The 18,639-nt window shown below is 38.3% G+C and overlaps 1 protein-coding gene across 15 annotated transcripts in view; it reads left to right on the forward strand.

The window, feature by feature from the left end:
* LOC124158755 (CAP-Gly domain-containing linker protein 1) overlaps positions 1 to 5,934 on the forward strand; it is a 278,670-nt gene extending 272,736 nt beyond the window's left edge. For all 15 annotated transcript variants that reach the window (XM_046534030.1, XM_046534032.1, XM_046534039.1 and 12 more), the window contains 4 exons: positions 1,769 to 1,916; positions 3,218 to 3,383; positions 4,694 to 4,896; positions 5,692 to 5,934. In XM_046534030.1, coding sequence (XP_046389986.1) covers positions 1,769 to 1,916; positions 3,218 to 3,383; positions 4,694 to 4,896; positions 5,692 to 5,738 — 564 coding nt within the window. In that variant the 3' untranslated portion in view covers positions 5,739 to 5,934. The remainder of the gene's footprint in view (positions 1 to 1,768; positions 1,917 to 3,217; positions 3,384 to 4,693; positions 4,897 to 5,691) is intronic.
* Positions 5,935 to 18,639: the final 12,705 nt, after the last annotated feature.

An 18,639-nucleotide genomic window follows, 5' to 3' on the forward strand; every position in this document is an offset into this window, starting at 1 on the left:
TACTCCTCTGTACGAAGCCTTTCCGCGTCGGCTAAAGGCAGTGGGTCCCTCCCGAAACATTTTTGGACCCAACTCGGTGGGGTGCCGATCCTTTTCCTCGGCCTCTGTCCCAGACCCTAGAGGGATTAAAAGCCCCTTCCTAGCACAAGTCCGCGGTCAACTAGCTAAAATATTAACGCAGAATATATGCAAATGCTTGTTGCTCGTATCGATTTTTTTAAATTCAAAATGAATTTCATGTTTTTTTCTGAGCGTGCAGAAATTTTAAACAAAGTTCTAACGTTTATATAGACAGATTTAGTATATTTACTAGTTGTTCTATAACTCTGTTGATATTAACGTCAGAATTTCGTTTGAAATTTCCATGTGGTCAGAAAAAAAAAGATGAATTCATTTCTAGCATTGGATTTCAAAAGTAAGCAGCAAATATTTTTTTGGAAAACACACTGCAAATAACAGTAGTTGACCGCGTGGAGAGGATAGGAAAGGGTCGACCTGAGCGGCCGAAGAAGGGACTGGGCTCGCGCTAAGGCGAATCACAAGGGGTGACCGCGTCCGTGGGTCTATTGTGTCCGCCACGGTCACTTTTTTCGACCTGTGCCGCACAGGCGCGGCATTCGTTGATTATGGTAGGAAAATTCACGACTCACAGGTGTGGCATTCGTAGTTTAGGGAAAAAAATCCTCGCCGCACAGGTGCGGAATTCGGCACGAAAGGGTTAATTGGAACAATGTAAATATTTTGAAAGTTTACTGATGTTGAAACATCCATAATGTACATAAAGAACTCATATTTCATGGAATATGATGGAAGGACTAAAATGATTTTATACGAGTAGCGATACCTGTGTTCTCATTGTTTAACCCTAATACGGGCATCATATTTTTCTGACGTAATCGGGCAAGGTGAGTCCAATGGACTCTTTTAACTTATGCTTTTAATTTAAACTATTAAACAGTGAAAAATATTACTTTTCACATCAACTTGTACATATTGTGCACTATAGAATCATTTAACATAAATTTGATTATTTTTTGTTCAACAAAAGTTTTACATTACTACTTATTAATTTCATACATAGTCAAGCAGCGGGTACAGTGAACTTTTGACTAATTCTTTCTGTTTTCACTACATAAAACACCAAATATTTATCGTTACATGTACATAGTGATAATTTTACATTATTTTGACAATTCAAACCAAATATTTGTAAAATGCACATTACTTTTTACATTTCGTGCAAACAGACTCACCTTGCCTGGATTTGTGGGAATTCAGGGAAAAAAATTATTTCTAAGTTACTTTAATTCCTAAAGAAGTTTGAATTACTCTAATTAATAGGAAATGTACAATTAGAAGAAGTTAAAAAATTACAACATGCTGACATTTCAATAACATAATAAAATTCTCAAAAATGTGATGCGATGAGTCCAAGAGACTCACCTTGCCCATATTAGGGTTAATGATCTTTTTTTATTTCTACATTGATTAAAAGCTACAAAATAATACTCCATTACCTACCATTCCATTTAAAATAACTATAGATAAAATAAATAGAGGATAAGAGCACGACAATCAGAAAAAAATTGAAATGGAAGGGGTTAAAGTGATATTGGTGATGTGAAATAGACATCTTTTCAATGCAAAAGTTATGTGTAAATCAGCTCGGGAATTATCTGTAAGTCTTATATAAAATTTATATCTTTTAGACGTAAAAGTTATGTAAAATGCAGCTTGGGAACCATCCATAAATGTTTTTTTTCTGCAGATAAACCAGCTCAATGCAGAGAAATCTCAGGCAAACAAGTACAAGACGTTGCTTGAAGGATTGGAGAGGGAGAAGACTCAGCTGGAGAGGAAAGTGGTGGAGCTTCAGGTGGCAGTGGCACAGTCAAAGGCAAATGCCAACAATGAAGGTATGTAAAGCACTTCTTGAAAAAAGTGACTTTGTACTCACAATCAGTCATGCGAATGAGTGCAAACTTAAATGCACCAAAGAATGAAGTTCACCATGAAAAAATGTTTGACTTAGCTGGATGTCCCCTTCCCTTCTTCCTGTCCACCCATCCCACAGTGATTGTCTTCATCATGCCATCATATCTCATGATAAGGCTGGCTCAGTTGTTCTGTCTTCTCATCAGTGACGTCATTGCAAAATTAGCTGTGCTGGAAGGCACTTTCCTTAACTTTAGAAGTGAAATATTACTCTGTGTTTTTTTAATACTAGTTACCATAACATTTTTACAATTTTTTTTGTTTTGGTTAAAATGTATGTACATATTAGAAATTTTGAGGTAACAAAATTGATATAAGTGTAATTCGACTGTATGTCTTTTGTTAACCATGACACCACTGATTCTCATTAAGGTTTTTAGATGATTATTATTTTCTCCCACTCTTCTTTGCACTTCCTCATCACTTATGATCCATTTTATCTTCATCATTCTTTGGTAGCACCATATTTTGAATGCTTCCACTCTTGACTTCTCTTGGTGCTGTCGACTTCCAAGACTCTCATCCATGAAGAGATATGCTCCATATGTAGCATCTGATGAATTGTTTCCTAATCTTTATGCTTGTACATATTTTCAGGTGTAAGTAGATTCCTCACCTATGTTGAGCTCAAAATTTTTCCCATGTGGATTTTTCGCTCAAAATTTAAGATAATAGCAGAATTAATTCTCAATCTATCTGTCATATTGCTGTTTATAAATGTCTTTGGTACTGTGCTTTTCTTTAAAATTTATGCCTAATTATCTAGAGTAACTTTCTGTGTGAGATGAAAGATTTCAAGTAGTCTCTCATTTTCCATCATGGACAATGCTAGTTTACTCTTTTTCTGATTGAGTTGGCATTTTTAAAAGAAAATGTACTGTAATAGAGACTTTTATTTGGTCTTATTGTACAATATTTATAATATACCTACATACCTTAGCAAATGCATAGGGTATAAAAGTGGTGGAGTTACCTATATTTTTCTTTACGTCGATGAATCATGTTCTGTGTTTATTGGGACATTCATCTTGCCAATATGGCTGGGAGGTCTCAAGTTGGATCCTCGCCAAATCCTTCCTCCTGGGATAGTGGTCACATATTGCGATCTTTGTCAGCTGTCAAAAAATCCTAGGACAGTATCCTGAGATTTTTGAATTGCTGGCACCTTGTATACTGACTGCAGCATTGATTTATTGATTTTTTATTTAATTTTTTGTTGCAGATTCAACATACCAGAATTTAATGGCTGAGAAGGAAATGGCTCAAGGGCAAATAGATTTCTTGAACTCCGTTATTGTGGATATGCAGAGGAAAAATGATGATCTGAAAGCTCGAGTAGAAATACTTGAAATTGGAATAACACCAGCTGATGCTGATGAGTTGAATCTGTAAGTGTAAAGATTTGAATTTACCTAATTAATCCTTTAATAAGTCTTTGTAATGTATTCAAGGACATTCATTACAGAAGTACGAAATAGTTTTGAAGGGAAAATTCACCTTAATATTCCATCCTTTGATCCTATCACGCCAAGGCATTTTGAATCCTACAACTGCATATTTTGGATGAAAGCTTTCATATTGTTTTACTTTGCATGTCTGACTTACAATACATTTCATGGCATAGACAGATTTTAGGGGGGGGGGTTACTTGCCCCCTTCAGGCACTTAAAAAATAGACAAGATTTTTAACACAGCCATTTTTTCATTACGTTTGTTTTATGTAATAATTAAATGTATAGGTTACTTGAAAACCTTTTCTTTCGCACGTAAATTCAGGTTTCAAAAGTTATATCCCTAGTAAAATAAAAAAAAGAAGGCAGCAAATCGAGATGGTATGACCTGAAATTGAGAAACTTTTAAGGCAACAGAGAGCATGCCATGCAAAGATGAAAATAATCGGTTCTGGTTTATCCACAATTGATCGCGAGATAATAAAAAAAATATAAGTTGTCTTAAGGAAACATAAAAGAAAACTGTCATTTTTATGTATGTAACTTATTAATATTTTTTTATTTATAACATATACATATTTAAGTGCATATAGAGAATATTTCATGCAGTAATTGTTATGTTGTTCATAATCCGAAATGTGAGATGGCCACTGGCCTGTCAGACCCCTGTGCCCCGCTCAGAAAAAATTCTGGATATACCCTCCTCTGGAAAGAGTGATGGATGTCATTTAAAAAAAAATACAATCTTACCTCCAATGCCCCTTTGGGAATCATTGTGACTCCTAGTTTTTTTGTAAACGTATTTTCTCATTCACCTACTTTCCTTCATCTTTTATGTTGATTGGCCAACTCTCTGATTTATGGTGGATCTGTGGGTGCAACTGAGTCTGGACTCTTCAGATTTGAAAGGTTTTCAATCAAATATCCAATACTCAGAGAAGCATGAAAAGAACTGTGAATAGATTTTATGTACATTACAACGTTATAACCAATTGTCATATTCATTATACATATAAGGAAAGATATTTCTTGATAAAGGGATGAAATATTTCCTAATTACATGATTTCTACTAAAAAAAATCATGGGACACCCTCTCTGAATGTCTGCCTGAAAGAGCAAAAAATCTTAAGTGCTTAATTTTTCAAGCTGAAAATATTTTTTCAAAATTTTAGATTTTTATGTAAAAGTTTAAACGTACTCTGTTTCTGGATGAGGAATACATAAGTGTCTTTTCTTCCACTTTTAGGAATGGTATCAAGCCAAGGATGGTTGCTCCCCGTCTTTTTTGTGACATCTGTGATGTTTTTGATCTCCATGACACTGAAGACTGTCCCCGCCAAGCATCAGACTCCCCCCCTCCTCTCATCAAGCATCATCGAGCTGTCACGCCAGACGGTAGCAAAAGCAAGAGGATAGTACCTGATAGGCCCTATTGTGATACTTGTGAAGGTGAGACCTATTTACCTTACATTAACCTGCAACTAACTTTGAACTTGAGTGCTTAATTCAGAGAGACAGATACAGATTAATAACTGGTTTGAACTTTCGGAACAAGGGTGGTATAGAAATAGGCAAATATCTTATCCAATTAGCACTAAATGTAATAAAAAGAATATCATGAATTGGAGTGGTAATTTTTTATCATCTTATTTTCTCCCTTCACTGCTTGGAATTTAATACCATCATATTTTCTCTTTTGAACCAATTGCTTTATCTCAATCATTCTCAACTTTTGGTCCACAGTTGATTTTGGTTACATTCATCTGCAGATCAAATAAAATGCTTTGCAGTTTTTAAATTATTATGCAAGTTACATAAATAAGGCGGGTGTGGGAATATTAGTTTTTAGCACTTCGTCGTTTGTTTTCAAAACTATTTCAAATTACATTTGAAATTATAGTTATGGGAACAAATGCTTTGAAAGAATTACAAGTGCTTAAATGCATGGGATTGTTTATCCTTGATCTAATTACAGGCTGAGTAGCCTCCAGACTCTAAGTTGGAAACATTTCTTGAGAAGCATTTAGGAAAAAACAGTTCCCTTCGATACTTATTTTGCAAGTAATTGTCTGTTGATATGTAGTATGGTTATGATTTAGCTTTTCTGGGAACTATATATATAGATAAAATTATATTTTTATCATAGAAAACCATGTTTTTTTTACCAATTATGAATATTTAGCCTCATAAATAGAAGAAAATCGCCATTATATCCTTGAAAGTTCACTCTCCTTTGTTTTTCAGTGTTTGGGCATGACACGGCTGACTGTGAAGATGGTGAAACATTTTGAATAAGTCACCAAATTTTAATAATTGATGGAATAAGTCTGAAAATTCTTGTATAAAGAATGATGGTTGTTTTTAGAAATAGTCAATTTTTGTAAATAATTTAGTTTGAATTTATGGAATGTTATTTATATGTTTTATGACTAAATGATTGATAATCAAGAAAAATACTCAATAAAATAATTACTATTTTGACTATAAGAGATTGGTATTGCTGCATCCTGTAACTGGTCAATGTAGTCTATTATGGTATCCAGACTTCCCCGTACCTTCAAGAGATTCATTAACTTTTCAGCAGACTCACCATCAGATGCAGAAGAAATACCTTATTCCACAGAAACACGATCGGCAGTTTCTTCTGCTCTTAATTCTTGGCAACTGAGGTCTTTTTCATCTACATAAAGCTAGTTCTCAACATCTTTAATCATAGTAGCTATATCTCCAGCAGACTGCATATTAATTCTCCTTTTAGGCATACTCCACAGATACTATCCTATCTGTGTCTAAAATATACCTAATAATCAATGTACCAAATAATATGGGGCCAAAGTTTTGCTCTGGTGGGTGCAAGGACATTTTACCTAAACAAATTTGAAATGCATGTGGTCATACAGCTAGATGACCCTTTCAAAGAATCCAATTCTCCTCATGATATTGCAGAGGCGGTCTGGCCAGGTCGGTTGGTCGGCAATCGCAGAGGGCCCCAAGCTTAAGGGGCCCTCACAACACTTGTGTCTATCGTGAAGTGCCTATGAAAGGTGTAATAAAAAAGACTTATAGTACTTGAACCAAATTTTTTTTGTCATTATGAAATTGTACTATTTCATTAGTTGCTTGCATACTCAGTGTTAAAATAAAATATAAGTGTCAGAAGATAAAAGAGAACATAATGCTTTTCGGAAAGGGTTATTCAAAAAGGTTATTTTAGAGGTTTATCAGGTTTCTGCACAGTTTCAAGGAACAAATTCACTAAATAATAGATAATAACCTAGATGCATCTAACAGGGGCACGTGCCCCCCCCCCCAGACCCTTAAAAAAATATGCAAGATGTTTAATATGTCCCCATTATCAATGCGCTTGTTTTGTATTACTAGGTATCCTTGTGCCCCCCCCCCCCCTCCCAGAACAAAATCTTGGATACAGCCTTGCTTGTGCCCCCATCAGAAAGAAATCCTGGATCTGCCCCAGGATAATAGAGCCATAATACATTATTGAATTTTATAAGCAGTGAATTTTTCACTTTTCATAGTATTTTTTCTCACGAAATTGCTATTTTTTGGCTAACTTTTATCTGGTTTTTAAGAGCCAGAATAGCATCAAAATTTATTTCCATGCCTGCGATTATCGAAAATTTTCTGGTGGAGGTTCCTGTTAAGTGGGGAAACACCATGATCCCCATCCAAGGGCCTCCAATCACTCCAGACCGCTCCTGTGGTATCATCAAATGTTTAGCTCAGCACATCGGAGGCAGTGTAAGAAATATTACCATTGACAACAGGTATAGAGCATGTGTTTACGAGCTGGCCATTTTGAATATTCCCACCTATCCTGCTTTCCTCACCTCTTTCTCCCGGCTGACGATGACAAGAAACTAGTCGGTATGGTATGGTATGGTATTTGGAGGAGGCGACCGACAGCTGAGGTCATTTGCGCCATGAGGGTAGGGTATGGAAGGAAGGGTGGTGAGAAACCCGGCGTCGGCATTAGCCTGCTCTTAACGAAAGGCGCCAAGGGGACCACGGCTAAACCATCCGACGGACGGAGTGTTGCATTTGAAATATCCTCCACACAACACTCAAGCAGGGATCGGGTAGTCTTTGAAAATTCTCTGCCACTGGCGGGATTTGAACCCGAGCCCGCCGGGTGGGAAGCCAACACTCTAGCCACCACACCAACCCGATCCCCCAAGAAACTAGTCCCTTGAGAATAGGGTGGTTTCCTATTATTTTTTTATTGCCTAAATCGAAAGATTATTACTCCTGGAGTACGTATTTCGCGCTTTTAGATTTTTAAATGACGATATCTATTTTTCGCGATTAAATGAAAAGTGAAAAATTTCAAGCGCGCAAAAACGCGACGCGTAAGTAGGAAAGTCCGTGCGCCGCATTTCTGGTTCCCCCTCTCTCCTTGTGAAGTGACCTTGATCGAGGCTCTGAGCGCTGATAGGACGCAGGATGCTAGCGGATAGCTGAGTACCTTCCTGTCTGGTAGCGCATGGCTTAAAAACGGTTTATTAATACCTTATCAAGCGAAGAAAACTTTCCGACCTTAGCCAGTTTTAATAGGTGATTATTAAGACATGTTTCCCTGAGCTCTGTGCCTCATGCATGCATTGGTAACCTCAGACGATGTATAACTCCTATCCTCTCGTGTAGAAACTATGTCCCTGTGACGTCACGCGGAGCGGAATCGCATGGGCGCCAATCTGGCCTTTTTCAAATGAGGATAAAATTTGACCCTTGCCATTCGTCTAAACCGGTATTTCAAAAACCAAATAATTTGTGTATTATGAATACACTAATGGTGGGCAACGAATCGCAATCAATGCCTATCGTTTTCTTTGATGAAGGAAACTACCCTATTATGGGTACAGTGGGGGGGTTTCCTCTTTTATTCTTGCTGCCATGAATACCACAATAGAGGATCATCAAGTTAGCCTCCAGTTGTTTTGTTACCCACTTTGCATTTAAATGGGATTACAAAAGTTACCATTGGCATTGCTGAGGCAAAGCAATCCAGATTTCATGGAAAAACAGGCTATAACTTGGGCTGTTAACCAAAGTTTACATTCCTGATGATTTATCAGAGTCATAATTTTTCAATGCTGTTGCTCGCAATTACAAAAAATCAGTGGCAAATATTAGGGAAGGGCCCAGTGGGCCCATCCTCTCCCTCTCCCCCCTTCCCCCCCCCCCCCCCCGAAATGGAAAATATTAATTAGTCTACATAAATATAAACAGAATGCACGTGAGAAAATAGTGATACAGTGTTAATGCCTTTTAAAAACAATAGTATTTTAAGAATCAACCAGCTAATTCTTCGTTAAAACTTTCGCGGGTGCTCGTCATTATGAATAAAAACTTTTGGGCTATGTCGCCGCGTCAATTCTTGGGTGGCCCCAACGTTTCCCGACCTATGCTGGTCGCTTTTTCAAGGGATTCTAAATTCTCAGAATAGAATCCCTTGAAAAAGCGACCAGCATCAGTCGAGAAACGTTGGGGCAACCCAAGAATTGACGGGCGACATAGCCCAAAAGTTTTTATTTATAACCAGCTAATTATTTATTTATACTTACTTTCTGAATTTAGGTACAAAAAGTTAATGTAAAATATTTATTGTGATTATTATAACTCATTATTGGTATTGGCTCCCCAAAAATATTATCTATATTCGCCACTGCAAATAATGCGACGCGAAATATTGAGAAAAATGGATCGCGGAGCACTCATCGCTACCCTGCGGACATTTTTGAAAAGCGACCGAAAAGACGGCGGAAATCAACCACTAACGGGATGGAATGGGGTTTTCTTTATGAAGTCTCCGTGCCTGCTGCAGTATGAGGCAGTGAGTCTCCCGTCGCCGGCCAGGAACCTCGTCGAGCCAGGAGCAACTGGTGAGTCCCATACCCTCAAAATCCCGCCGTGAAGGTCAGCGGGCAATACGTAAAGCCCGGACTAGTAAGTCGTAACGGCCACGTTTTCTCGAGACATTTTGATGCCGAAACCCGGGAGTTTGATTTGAAAGGGAATTTCTTAATTTTGTTTATTGAATCAGAGTGATTTTATAAGGACTGTATCGGCTCTTCCTAGCAGTGGCGTAGCTACGGGAAGGGAGGGGGATTTTCGGGTTACAACCCCCCTCTGAGCCTTAAAAATAGGCGCTAAAAACGAGTAAGATCGCCTCAATAAGTAACTTTTGATAAATACTGTTACAAAATTACTGATTTTGAGTCCTAACAATTTCGTTTTCAGCATCAAAAATCTCCAAAATTTTCCGGGGAAGGACCCTAGGGTGTTTTACATTCACCCCGTAAGGGTCGCGAAATCTCCGGTAAACCCCCTCATTTCAAAATCTTCCGAGAGTTCAGTTCTGGTGCAAATTATGCGCTGTTATTTACCTGCGCTCCGTTTCCCCATCCGGAGATATTACAATTTTTTTTCGTGAAAGCCAACAGTAAGGTAGCTCCCCTAAAGGTATTGACCATTCCTAAGTTAGGATCATGTGCTGCCCATTTGCTCGCTCGCCTTGATGTCCGTATTGTGAACGTCTTTCGAGGAAGAATAGAGGTCAATAAAATACTAGCGTGGGCATTTTGTCATGATCACACACTCCCTCGCACCAATTGATAATGTTCGTTGCATATCGGGTGGTTGAAATCGATGTTTGTACTCCGTATTCCTGTTGGGCATGATTCCGTCGAAGTCAAATCGTTCGCATTGTATATCGCGAGGTTTAACTCCCTCGTCACTGAGTGAGGCCCAGTTGTATTGGCAGGGACCCCCATTTCTTAGGCTCTCGGAGTCAAATTGGCCACCAGGGAATTCAACTTTGTTGGACTTTGCCTGAGTTAAAAACACATTCAATGACGGCAGGGACCTTGGAGGCTCAAGTTGATCCATTGCTATGGATACGAAGGCTTTCCTCGTAAATAAAGGTCGTGCGTGTCATGGCTGTGCTGAGATTTCGGCATGCCATCGAGCAGTGGCGGATACAGATGGGGGGCGCGCGCCCCCCCTTTGCGGGGCCACCCGTATTGCCAAACATAGCAGAACCATAATTTTAACTTTTTTATATCATAAGATGGCATTGTCTTGAATGTGTGTTAAATCACTTTAGTTAAAATTTCTGAAGCTCTGCATGTGACTTGATTATTTTTTATTGCGATAAAAGTAAAGGTAACTCAATATGTCTTTTGCGCCCCCCCCTTGAATTTTCTCTGTATCCGCCACTACCATCGAGGGGCTCAAACATAAACGGAATCAGTGGCGTAGCACGGACCATGTGTTCGGGGAGAGGGGGGCACAACCAGCGGGGTCAGGGTGTGGAACCCCCCAAGGGCAAAAATGTGAACATTTCCATATCTAGAAATTACATTTTATCCTATTTTTGATCGTAAAATTAAACAATTGATAGATCGTCGGGAAGCAATTTTGGCAGAACATACTAGGCTAGAAAATAAATTTAGCAAAAAATGAGTTTTTTTAGAAATGTAATCGCTATAATCGATAAATTTTTCTCAAAGAACAAACCTAACTATTACGGACGGCGGCCTCCAGTTGCCAAATCACGGTGTCTTCGAAGGTTTCGGTATGATTTAAATGGCCCACCTTACCCAAGGATAGACTAGTACCCCTCAGAGTGCCCTCTCTTTTTGCCATGACTGCTTACCCTATGAGTGAACTCGCTTATCTCGCAGCTAACCTCTACATCTAGACGTCGACTCACCATCTGCAACCCGGTAGGCGCACTCGGTGGCTTTGCGCTCAACGGTGAGGCAGAAGTGCCTATGCTCAGCTTGTAAATACCAAAAGTCATGTTTCTAATAAGGGATTGAAATCCATTGTGATAAATGCATGCCATTATTCACTCTTCGGGTTCGCTAGTAAGGCGTGAGAACTCAAAGTATAAAAATAGTTATTTATTTGTATGACATCTCTTAAAACCTGTCGGGTTAATTAGCGCAGAGATCTGTGGTGAATGAAAATATCTGGAAATTGCAAGTAGTATTAATTGTATCTTAGCGCATTTGGTGAAAAAATGACAGGTTGTTATATTATTACGGAAGGAAAATGTACTTTACGTTAATTACTACTACAAATGAACAAAGTATAGAAGTATAGACGGAATGAACGTCGGACTCCTTAATATATTTTATGCTCTGCATGATCCATTCAGTACTGGCCACAAACTATCATCCAAAATTACCGTTTCCAATGTTTCTACCTATAATTGGACGAATAAGCAATATTTGGGTTTGAGATTTAAGATTATTTAATTGAGAATGAATACATTTTCATCACAATCTTTTAAAGCATCAGACTTTTTTTGAAAATATTTAGCTTGTGAGATAATTATGCCGAGGACATTGCTAATATTCGACCCACTTTACGCACGGAACCAATTGGAATACAGAGGTCGTGTTGGACTCAAATGTGAGAAAATTTAGTCTCTTGTAAATGGGACATTAGAGGCAGATTCTTGCCCCTGATAAGAGCAGAAACAAATACTTACAAGGGCGTACCCAGGATCACAACTAGGGGGGGGTGGGGCATCCATGGGATTTGAGATTATTTCCTTGAAAAAATAGTTTTATTTTAGTTACATATCTTATACTAATATATATATAATTTTCGTGGGTTTAAAGAAAATTTGTTGAATACTTTCGTTTCAATTCAGTACTGATTTTACTTAAAGACTTTTGCGTTTTTTTTCGATAGGGGGGCAGCTGCCCCCTGCCCCTCGCCAAGTACGCCCATGAATACTTAATATCGAGATCTATGCGTACACATTGCGAAATGTAATAATGCGTAACACAAGGCGATAGACAGAAAAATGTTTCATTGTGAGGTCACCTGGGGAGGAGGTTCGAGGGGGGTAATGAGGAGTGCTGAATCCTAGAATTACAAGAGATTACCATCCTTTCAAAATTTTCCAGAAATTAAAATCAGCCGCCCTTCCTAACCCGCCACTGGTTTCGGCCTTATCGTGATTTTAATTTTTAAGGAAGTTTCGAGTTACTGTATCCGTATTACTGTACCCTCTTGCGAAATAACGAAAGGATTTATCTTCAAGGATCTGCCAGTCATTTATTTACTTGATAGAACTAGCTTTGCTGTAATGGTTTGTGCAAATACAATTTAATGTATCCAAATAGCTTTAACGCCTACCTTTTCTTTCTGAAAGGTAAGAGTAACTCCTCTAATCTCCGCTGAGCTGGTAGCTGGACTGATTGTAAGCGTTGCTTCGCATTCGAATGATTTATCGAGTGGCTGTTAACACAATAAAATAAATCCCATGTGCTTATAATGTGGTTGCGTTCTGTCAACGTCGGATGAAAATGAGATCAATGGGTAACTCCATCATAATCCTCTTCAGGTTTAGTAGTTTACTCCCTTTGTCACCCCTGGGCGCACTGGATTCGTGGAAACCACCTCTGAAGTTGCATTGCGCGGTAATCTCGTCAACAATTTCCAAACTTTACACTCTCCCGTCTTCCCCAAGGAAATTTCATTCGCAGAATTTCCTGCGCAGAATTTGTGCGTCCCGGGCCGTTTTGAAATTGGGTAATTGGACCCCATGGGAAAGGATGAAACTCATAGTGACGTGAAAACTGTCGGGTGGATCTAATTGCAATTTTTTATGTGCCATTCTCTCGTATTTTGAAGGTATTCATTATGTTCAATCGTTTTTATGTGGTAGACCCTGCCTTAAAGAGTCATTGCAATCTGTTAATTAGGTATTACTAAATCCAGGGGCGGATCCAGGATTCTTTCTGGTGGGGGGGTCTGACAAGCAAACGATCATCTCGTACTTGAGATTAAAAACAATATACAACTATCAATGTACGAAATATTCTCTTAATTTTGCTAAGTATTTAAGTTATTAATGTGAAATTTTATGATATAGACTCCGTAATGCATACAAGAAAACGAACGTAATGATAATCGTATATAAAATTGTCTATTTTTCAAGCGCCTTGGGGGGGGGGGGGGGGCACGTTCTCCTGTTCCCCCTTTATCCTCCTATGACTAAAACGAAACTAGAAGCTTGAACTTGGTAGAAGGGCTCCATATTAGCAATGATAATACTTCGTGATTTCCACAATTCATGAAAAAAATACGACCGACTATCAAGCCATTATTAAGTAATAATAATGTTGCTTTCTCGTTTTAACAAGATTTTTGTTTATGTACTTGATAATGGCTAAATAGCCGAAACCGGTAGTAGCTTTTTAAATAAATTGAGAAAACCAAGAAGTGTTGTTATTGCTAATGAGATGTTTCTAGAAAATTAGTCACCGAATCCTACTCTGAGCAAATGATGATGAGTGGCAAATAGAGTATTGGGTATCTAGATCTACGTTTGACTGAGCCTGACGCGAGCCTCCTGCGATCCACCACTTGGGTCTGTGGCAAGGGTACGTACTTATGTGGTGTGTTCAGAAAATATCGGGAATTTTAAAATTTCGCACGAATTTGGATTTTGGAGAGTCTGATAGTCAATTTTTTTTATTGTGATGGCATACATCACAATAAAATGCGATAAAGAACATGCATCCATAAATAACATGTGATTCACTTTTTTCCAAGATTTTGGTGTATTGTCTTTGAAAATGCCAGAAATGGCATTGAAAAAATATGAATTTGCTAGATCACATCATCATGTATGTAAAGTTCGGTTAACATCCCTAATTGTACCTCATTCCTCAGTGAAACTCGGACCAATTTTTCCGTCAGCGACACGAGTGGCGACTTTTGTAAACCCATTCAAATGCGCGGTGGGTGGCAATACATTTAGAGGAAGACTTGAGGATCCTCTTTCGTTGTATTCGTGATAATGACGTACCCAAACTCTATTTTCCCATGCCTTTCGAGTCTGGTTGCTTCACTTGAGCCGGTCACAATTCGGCGGTTGATTAATTAAAGACAGTTTTTTTTGTTAAAAGTTGTACCTTTTTCTATCGGTTTTTATTTCTACCTTTTAAACGCCACCGCACACCGCACGCCTGTTAACACGTTTAAAATACTCCATGTATGGTGTGGGTATCAGCAAAAAATGTTCGAATTTCCTATCCTTGCAATTTTCGTAGAGATACAATCAATAGGGTAGTTTCCTTCATCAAAGAAAACGATAGGCATTGATTGCGATTCGTTACCCACCATTAGTGTATTCATAATATACAAATTATTTGGTTTTAGAAATACCGGTTTAGACGAATGGCAAGGGTCGAATTTTATCCTCATTTGAAAAAGGCCAGATTGGCGCCCATGCGATTCCACTCCGCGTGACGTCACAGGAACCTAGTTTCTACACGAGAGGATAGGAGTTATACATCGTCTGAGGTTACCAATGCATGCATGAGGCACAGAGCTCAGGGAAACATGTCTTAATAATCACCTATTAAAACTGGCTAAGGTCGGAAAGTTTTCTTCGTTTGATAAGGTATTAATAAACCTTTTTTAAGCCAAGCGCTACCATTCAGCAAGGTACTCAGCTATCCGCTAGCATCCTGCGTCCTATCAGCGCTCAGAGCCTCGATCAAGGTCACTTCACAAGGAGAGAGGGGGAACCAGAAATGCGTCGCACGGACTTTCCTACTTACGCGTCGCGTTTTTGCGCGCTTGAAAATTTTCACTTTTCATTTAATCGCGAAAAATAGATATCGTCATTTAAAAATCTAAAAGCGCGAAATACGTACTCCAGGAGTAATAATCTTTCGATTTAGGCAATAAAAAAATAATAGGAAACCACCCTATTGGCGTTGAGAGTGGGGACACGAGGGAGTATTGCGACGTCACCATTCCATCCGTCGTGCTGCGAAAAATACTCAGCTGCCTAACGCAGGAGCATGACTTACATTTCTTTTCTGACGTTTTCTTTCCGTATTTATTTTACTGAAGGCATTTTGTAATGGTTTTGCATTTAGAGAGAGTGAGTGAGTGAGAATACAAACATGCTATTAATTGGTCTCTTTTTTTGGTAGCATCAACGATGTATCTTGTCTAGACAATGCTGGGAAACTTTTAATTTAGCCAGTCAGCAATACTCAATCGTACGAGACTTATTCATGAGGAAATTCAATACAATATAGTTTTTAGCAGCTTTCACGTATTCGGAATTCTGGTGATATACTCAATCAACTCCTTATCGCACGAGTATGGCGTATATTTCTTTGCTGACGTTTTATTTCAGTATTTATTTAACTGAAGGAATTTTGTAATGATTTTGCATATAAAGAGAGTGAGGGTACAAACAAGCCATTGGTCTCTTTTTTCCAAGCATCAACGATGTTTCTTTCTAGATGATACTGGGAAACTTGTAATTTTGTCAACAAGGATTACTTCCTCACACGAGACGTATCTATGAGGAAATTAAATACAATATAGTTTTGTGCAGCTATCGCGAATCCGGAATTATGGCGATATACTCAAATGCCTAACGCACAATCAGGACTTATATTGCTTTTCTGACGTTTTCTTTCCACATTTATTTTACTAACGGCATCTTCCAATGATTTTGCATTTAAAGATAGTGAGGGTACAAACATTCTATTGGTCTATTTTTTCTGGTATTAACGCTGTTTCTTGTCTGGACAATGCCAGGAAACAGGGTCGGATCCAGAATTTCTTTCTCGGGGAGGGTACAAGCAAGGCCATAACCAGGATTTTGTTCTGGGAGGGTCTGGGGGGCAAGGATACCCCATAATAAAAAACGAACGTAATGATAACGGGAACATATTAAAAATCTTGCATATTTTTTAAGGGTCTGGGGGGGCATGTGCACCCGTGCTTTCCCCCCCCCCCCAGATCCGCCTATGCCAGGTAACATTCAATTTAGCCAGTCAGAATTACTTAATCGCACGAGACATATCTATGAGGTAATTAAATATACAATATTGTTTTGTTATTTGTCATGAATTCCGAATTCTGGCGGTAATTCTTTTCTCCCGTATTGTTTTGTAGCATTCAAATTACGAATGCACGGAAAATGCAACGTTGTTGAAATAGAAATTTTCAATTTTATTTTGCCGAGCAGTCTACGGCCAGCTAAATGACAAGTGTGGCGGGTTGGTTAATACATTTTTAATATCGTTCTTATGGTTCCATAGTATCCATTTTTTTCCTCGCAAATGCTGACTGCGTTATTAAATTTCATCGCCATTGTTCCTTGACGTCGTTCAATCCAGCATATTGTTCGCGTGAATTAAAAACGCTGACTGAAAAACATTTCCCGCAATACAGTGTGATGCTAAGTGCAAGCGTGGTTGAAATCCCTATTTTTTTGTGAGATCGCTATAAAAAGGTCCATTAAAGGTTCCAAACCTGCAGTTGGAAATAAATACTGAAAACGCTTGCTTTTTCGTAATTGTTTCCCCCCTCGTGCAACTTTTGAAAAAAAAATTGTCTCGCAAAATTAATAAACTATTGATTCTTCTCATATTGGTGGTCAAATCGGCTAGGAATATGTTTTATTTCACACAAGGCGAATTAATCGTCGCAATAGTCCAGCAAAATACCCCATAGAATAATAAATACTCTGTCGTCTTTGCATAATTTCGTTATTTTGATGTTCATGTTTTAAGACCTAAATTAACATGCACAAGTTTATGTCTCCTTGCATGAACGATTTTTGTGGGTCAGAAGGAACATTTGCGAATGCATGAACTAAATTAGATCAGGTTCTATTTTCTGTGTATGCATTCGGACAAGTTAGGTGCTTACACGGTGCATTTTCGTGTTCATTCACTCGTTCATACATTAAGGCATTAAATTGTACGGGTTTAATGTTCCGTGTAAACAGGCCTTTAGAAAATTGTCTTGTTGAGTCAAAATTACCGTCCGTCATAAGCATTGCGGAAAAGCCAAATTTGTAAAATTCATAATAAAAGTAGGTGTTCTCAAAGGAAAAAAGTTCATAAAGCATGTTTATGTTTACACAAGTAAGTTAATGAGTCGCAGGAGGAGGGATAACCTACTTTGTTCCTATGAAAGGAATAACTTCTGTTAGGTAGATTAAACATTTAATTTTTTTGTATTCCACTCGGATTATTGAAAGAATCGACCAGTTTCAACCTTTTCAGGTCATTATCAAGAGATCATTATCATGTATCGGTCGAGTCTTTTATTAAATATGTGTAGAATACAACAAAGTTTTATTTTAAAATTATAATCTATCATGCCAAGATTTCACCAAGTAACCTCGAAAACCATTGATGTCATACTTAGGTAGGGTAGAAGTATAAGATGAAAGCAAAACCGGATCGATTTTGTCTGCGGACGTGAATATACATCAAGACTTTAGAGATGGAATACTTCAAAGAAAAGCGTGCATTAAAAATTTTACGGCGCACCAGAACTGTGAGTGTTAACGGCATTCGTCTGACCCTGAGGTTACTGGGTTCGTTCGTCATTGTTTTCTCGGATGACTGCGGGAAAATCCCTCGCGCGCATACGTTAAAGCGTTGTCCTTGCATATCTTTTAGCACAGCTCAAAAGTTTTACGACCAGACCGCCTCGAGAAATTCTTGAATGCTCCCATTTTCTTATCATAGCCGTACAGCGGTCTTGTTCGCTGGGCAATTTCATTTCACTTCACACCAGTCATCATAACTAGGCTATCGTCCGTCGGTTATACGAATGTTAAAAGGAAATATCAAGTAAATTAGAAGCAAAATACTGGTATTGTGAAGCGAAAAATGAAAATACTAGTTTGCTATGTTAGGTGTTTGGTCCAAGTGCTCCAGATTTGTTTCTGATTTGTTAGGGAAATGCTAAAATGCCTATTCAATCACTGGTTGATGCCCGTGATAAGTGGAAAATCCAATTAAGTCCTATATAGACCTTGCTTTGCACTTCTTGTTTCAGACTACGAATTATTGTTTCGCACTACGTCTATGAAAATGCAATGGAATACTCATTTAATGCCGGTAAGAGAGTTTTTTTAGTGTCAAAAATCTCTCTTCCCGAGATCTTAGTGAGGTGGGTCCTCCGATCACTAAAGCTTCGAGCCTTACAATTAATTCAGGGGAAACGAATTTCTGTATGTATCGTTAGGTTAAGTACCTCTTATTTTATAGTTTCTTATTGATGTTGAAATATATTATGGTTGAAAGATAATATTCTCTGTGCTGCTCTGACTGATAGTTGTTCTTAATTGCTCGAGAAATCTTAGTCTTATATCTAGCA

This window comes from Ischnura elegans, chromosome 5 (assembly GCF_921293095.1).
Source record: "Ischnura elegans chromosome 5, ioIscEleg1.1, whole genome shotgun sequence".
NCBI lineage: Eukaryota > Metazoa > Arthropoda > Insecta > Odonata > Coenagrionidae > Ischnura > Ischnura elegans.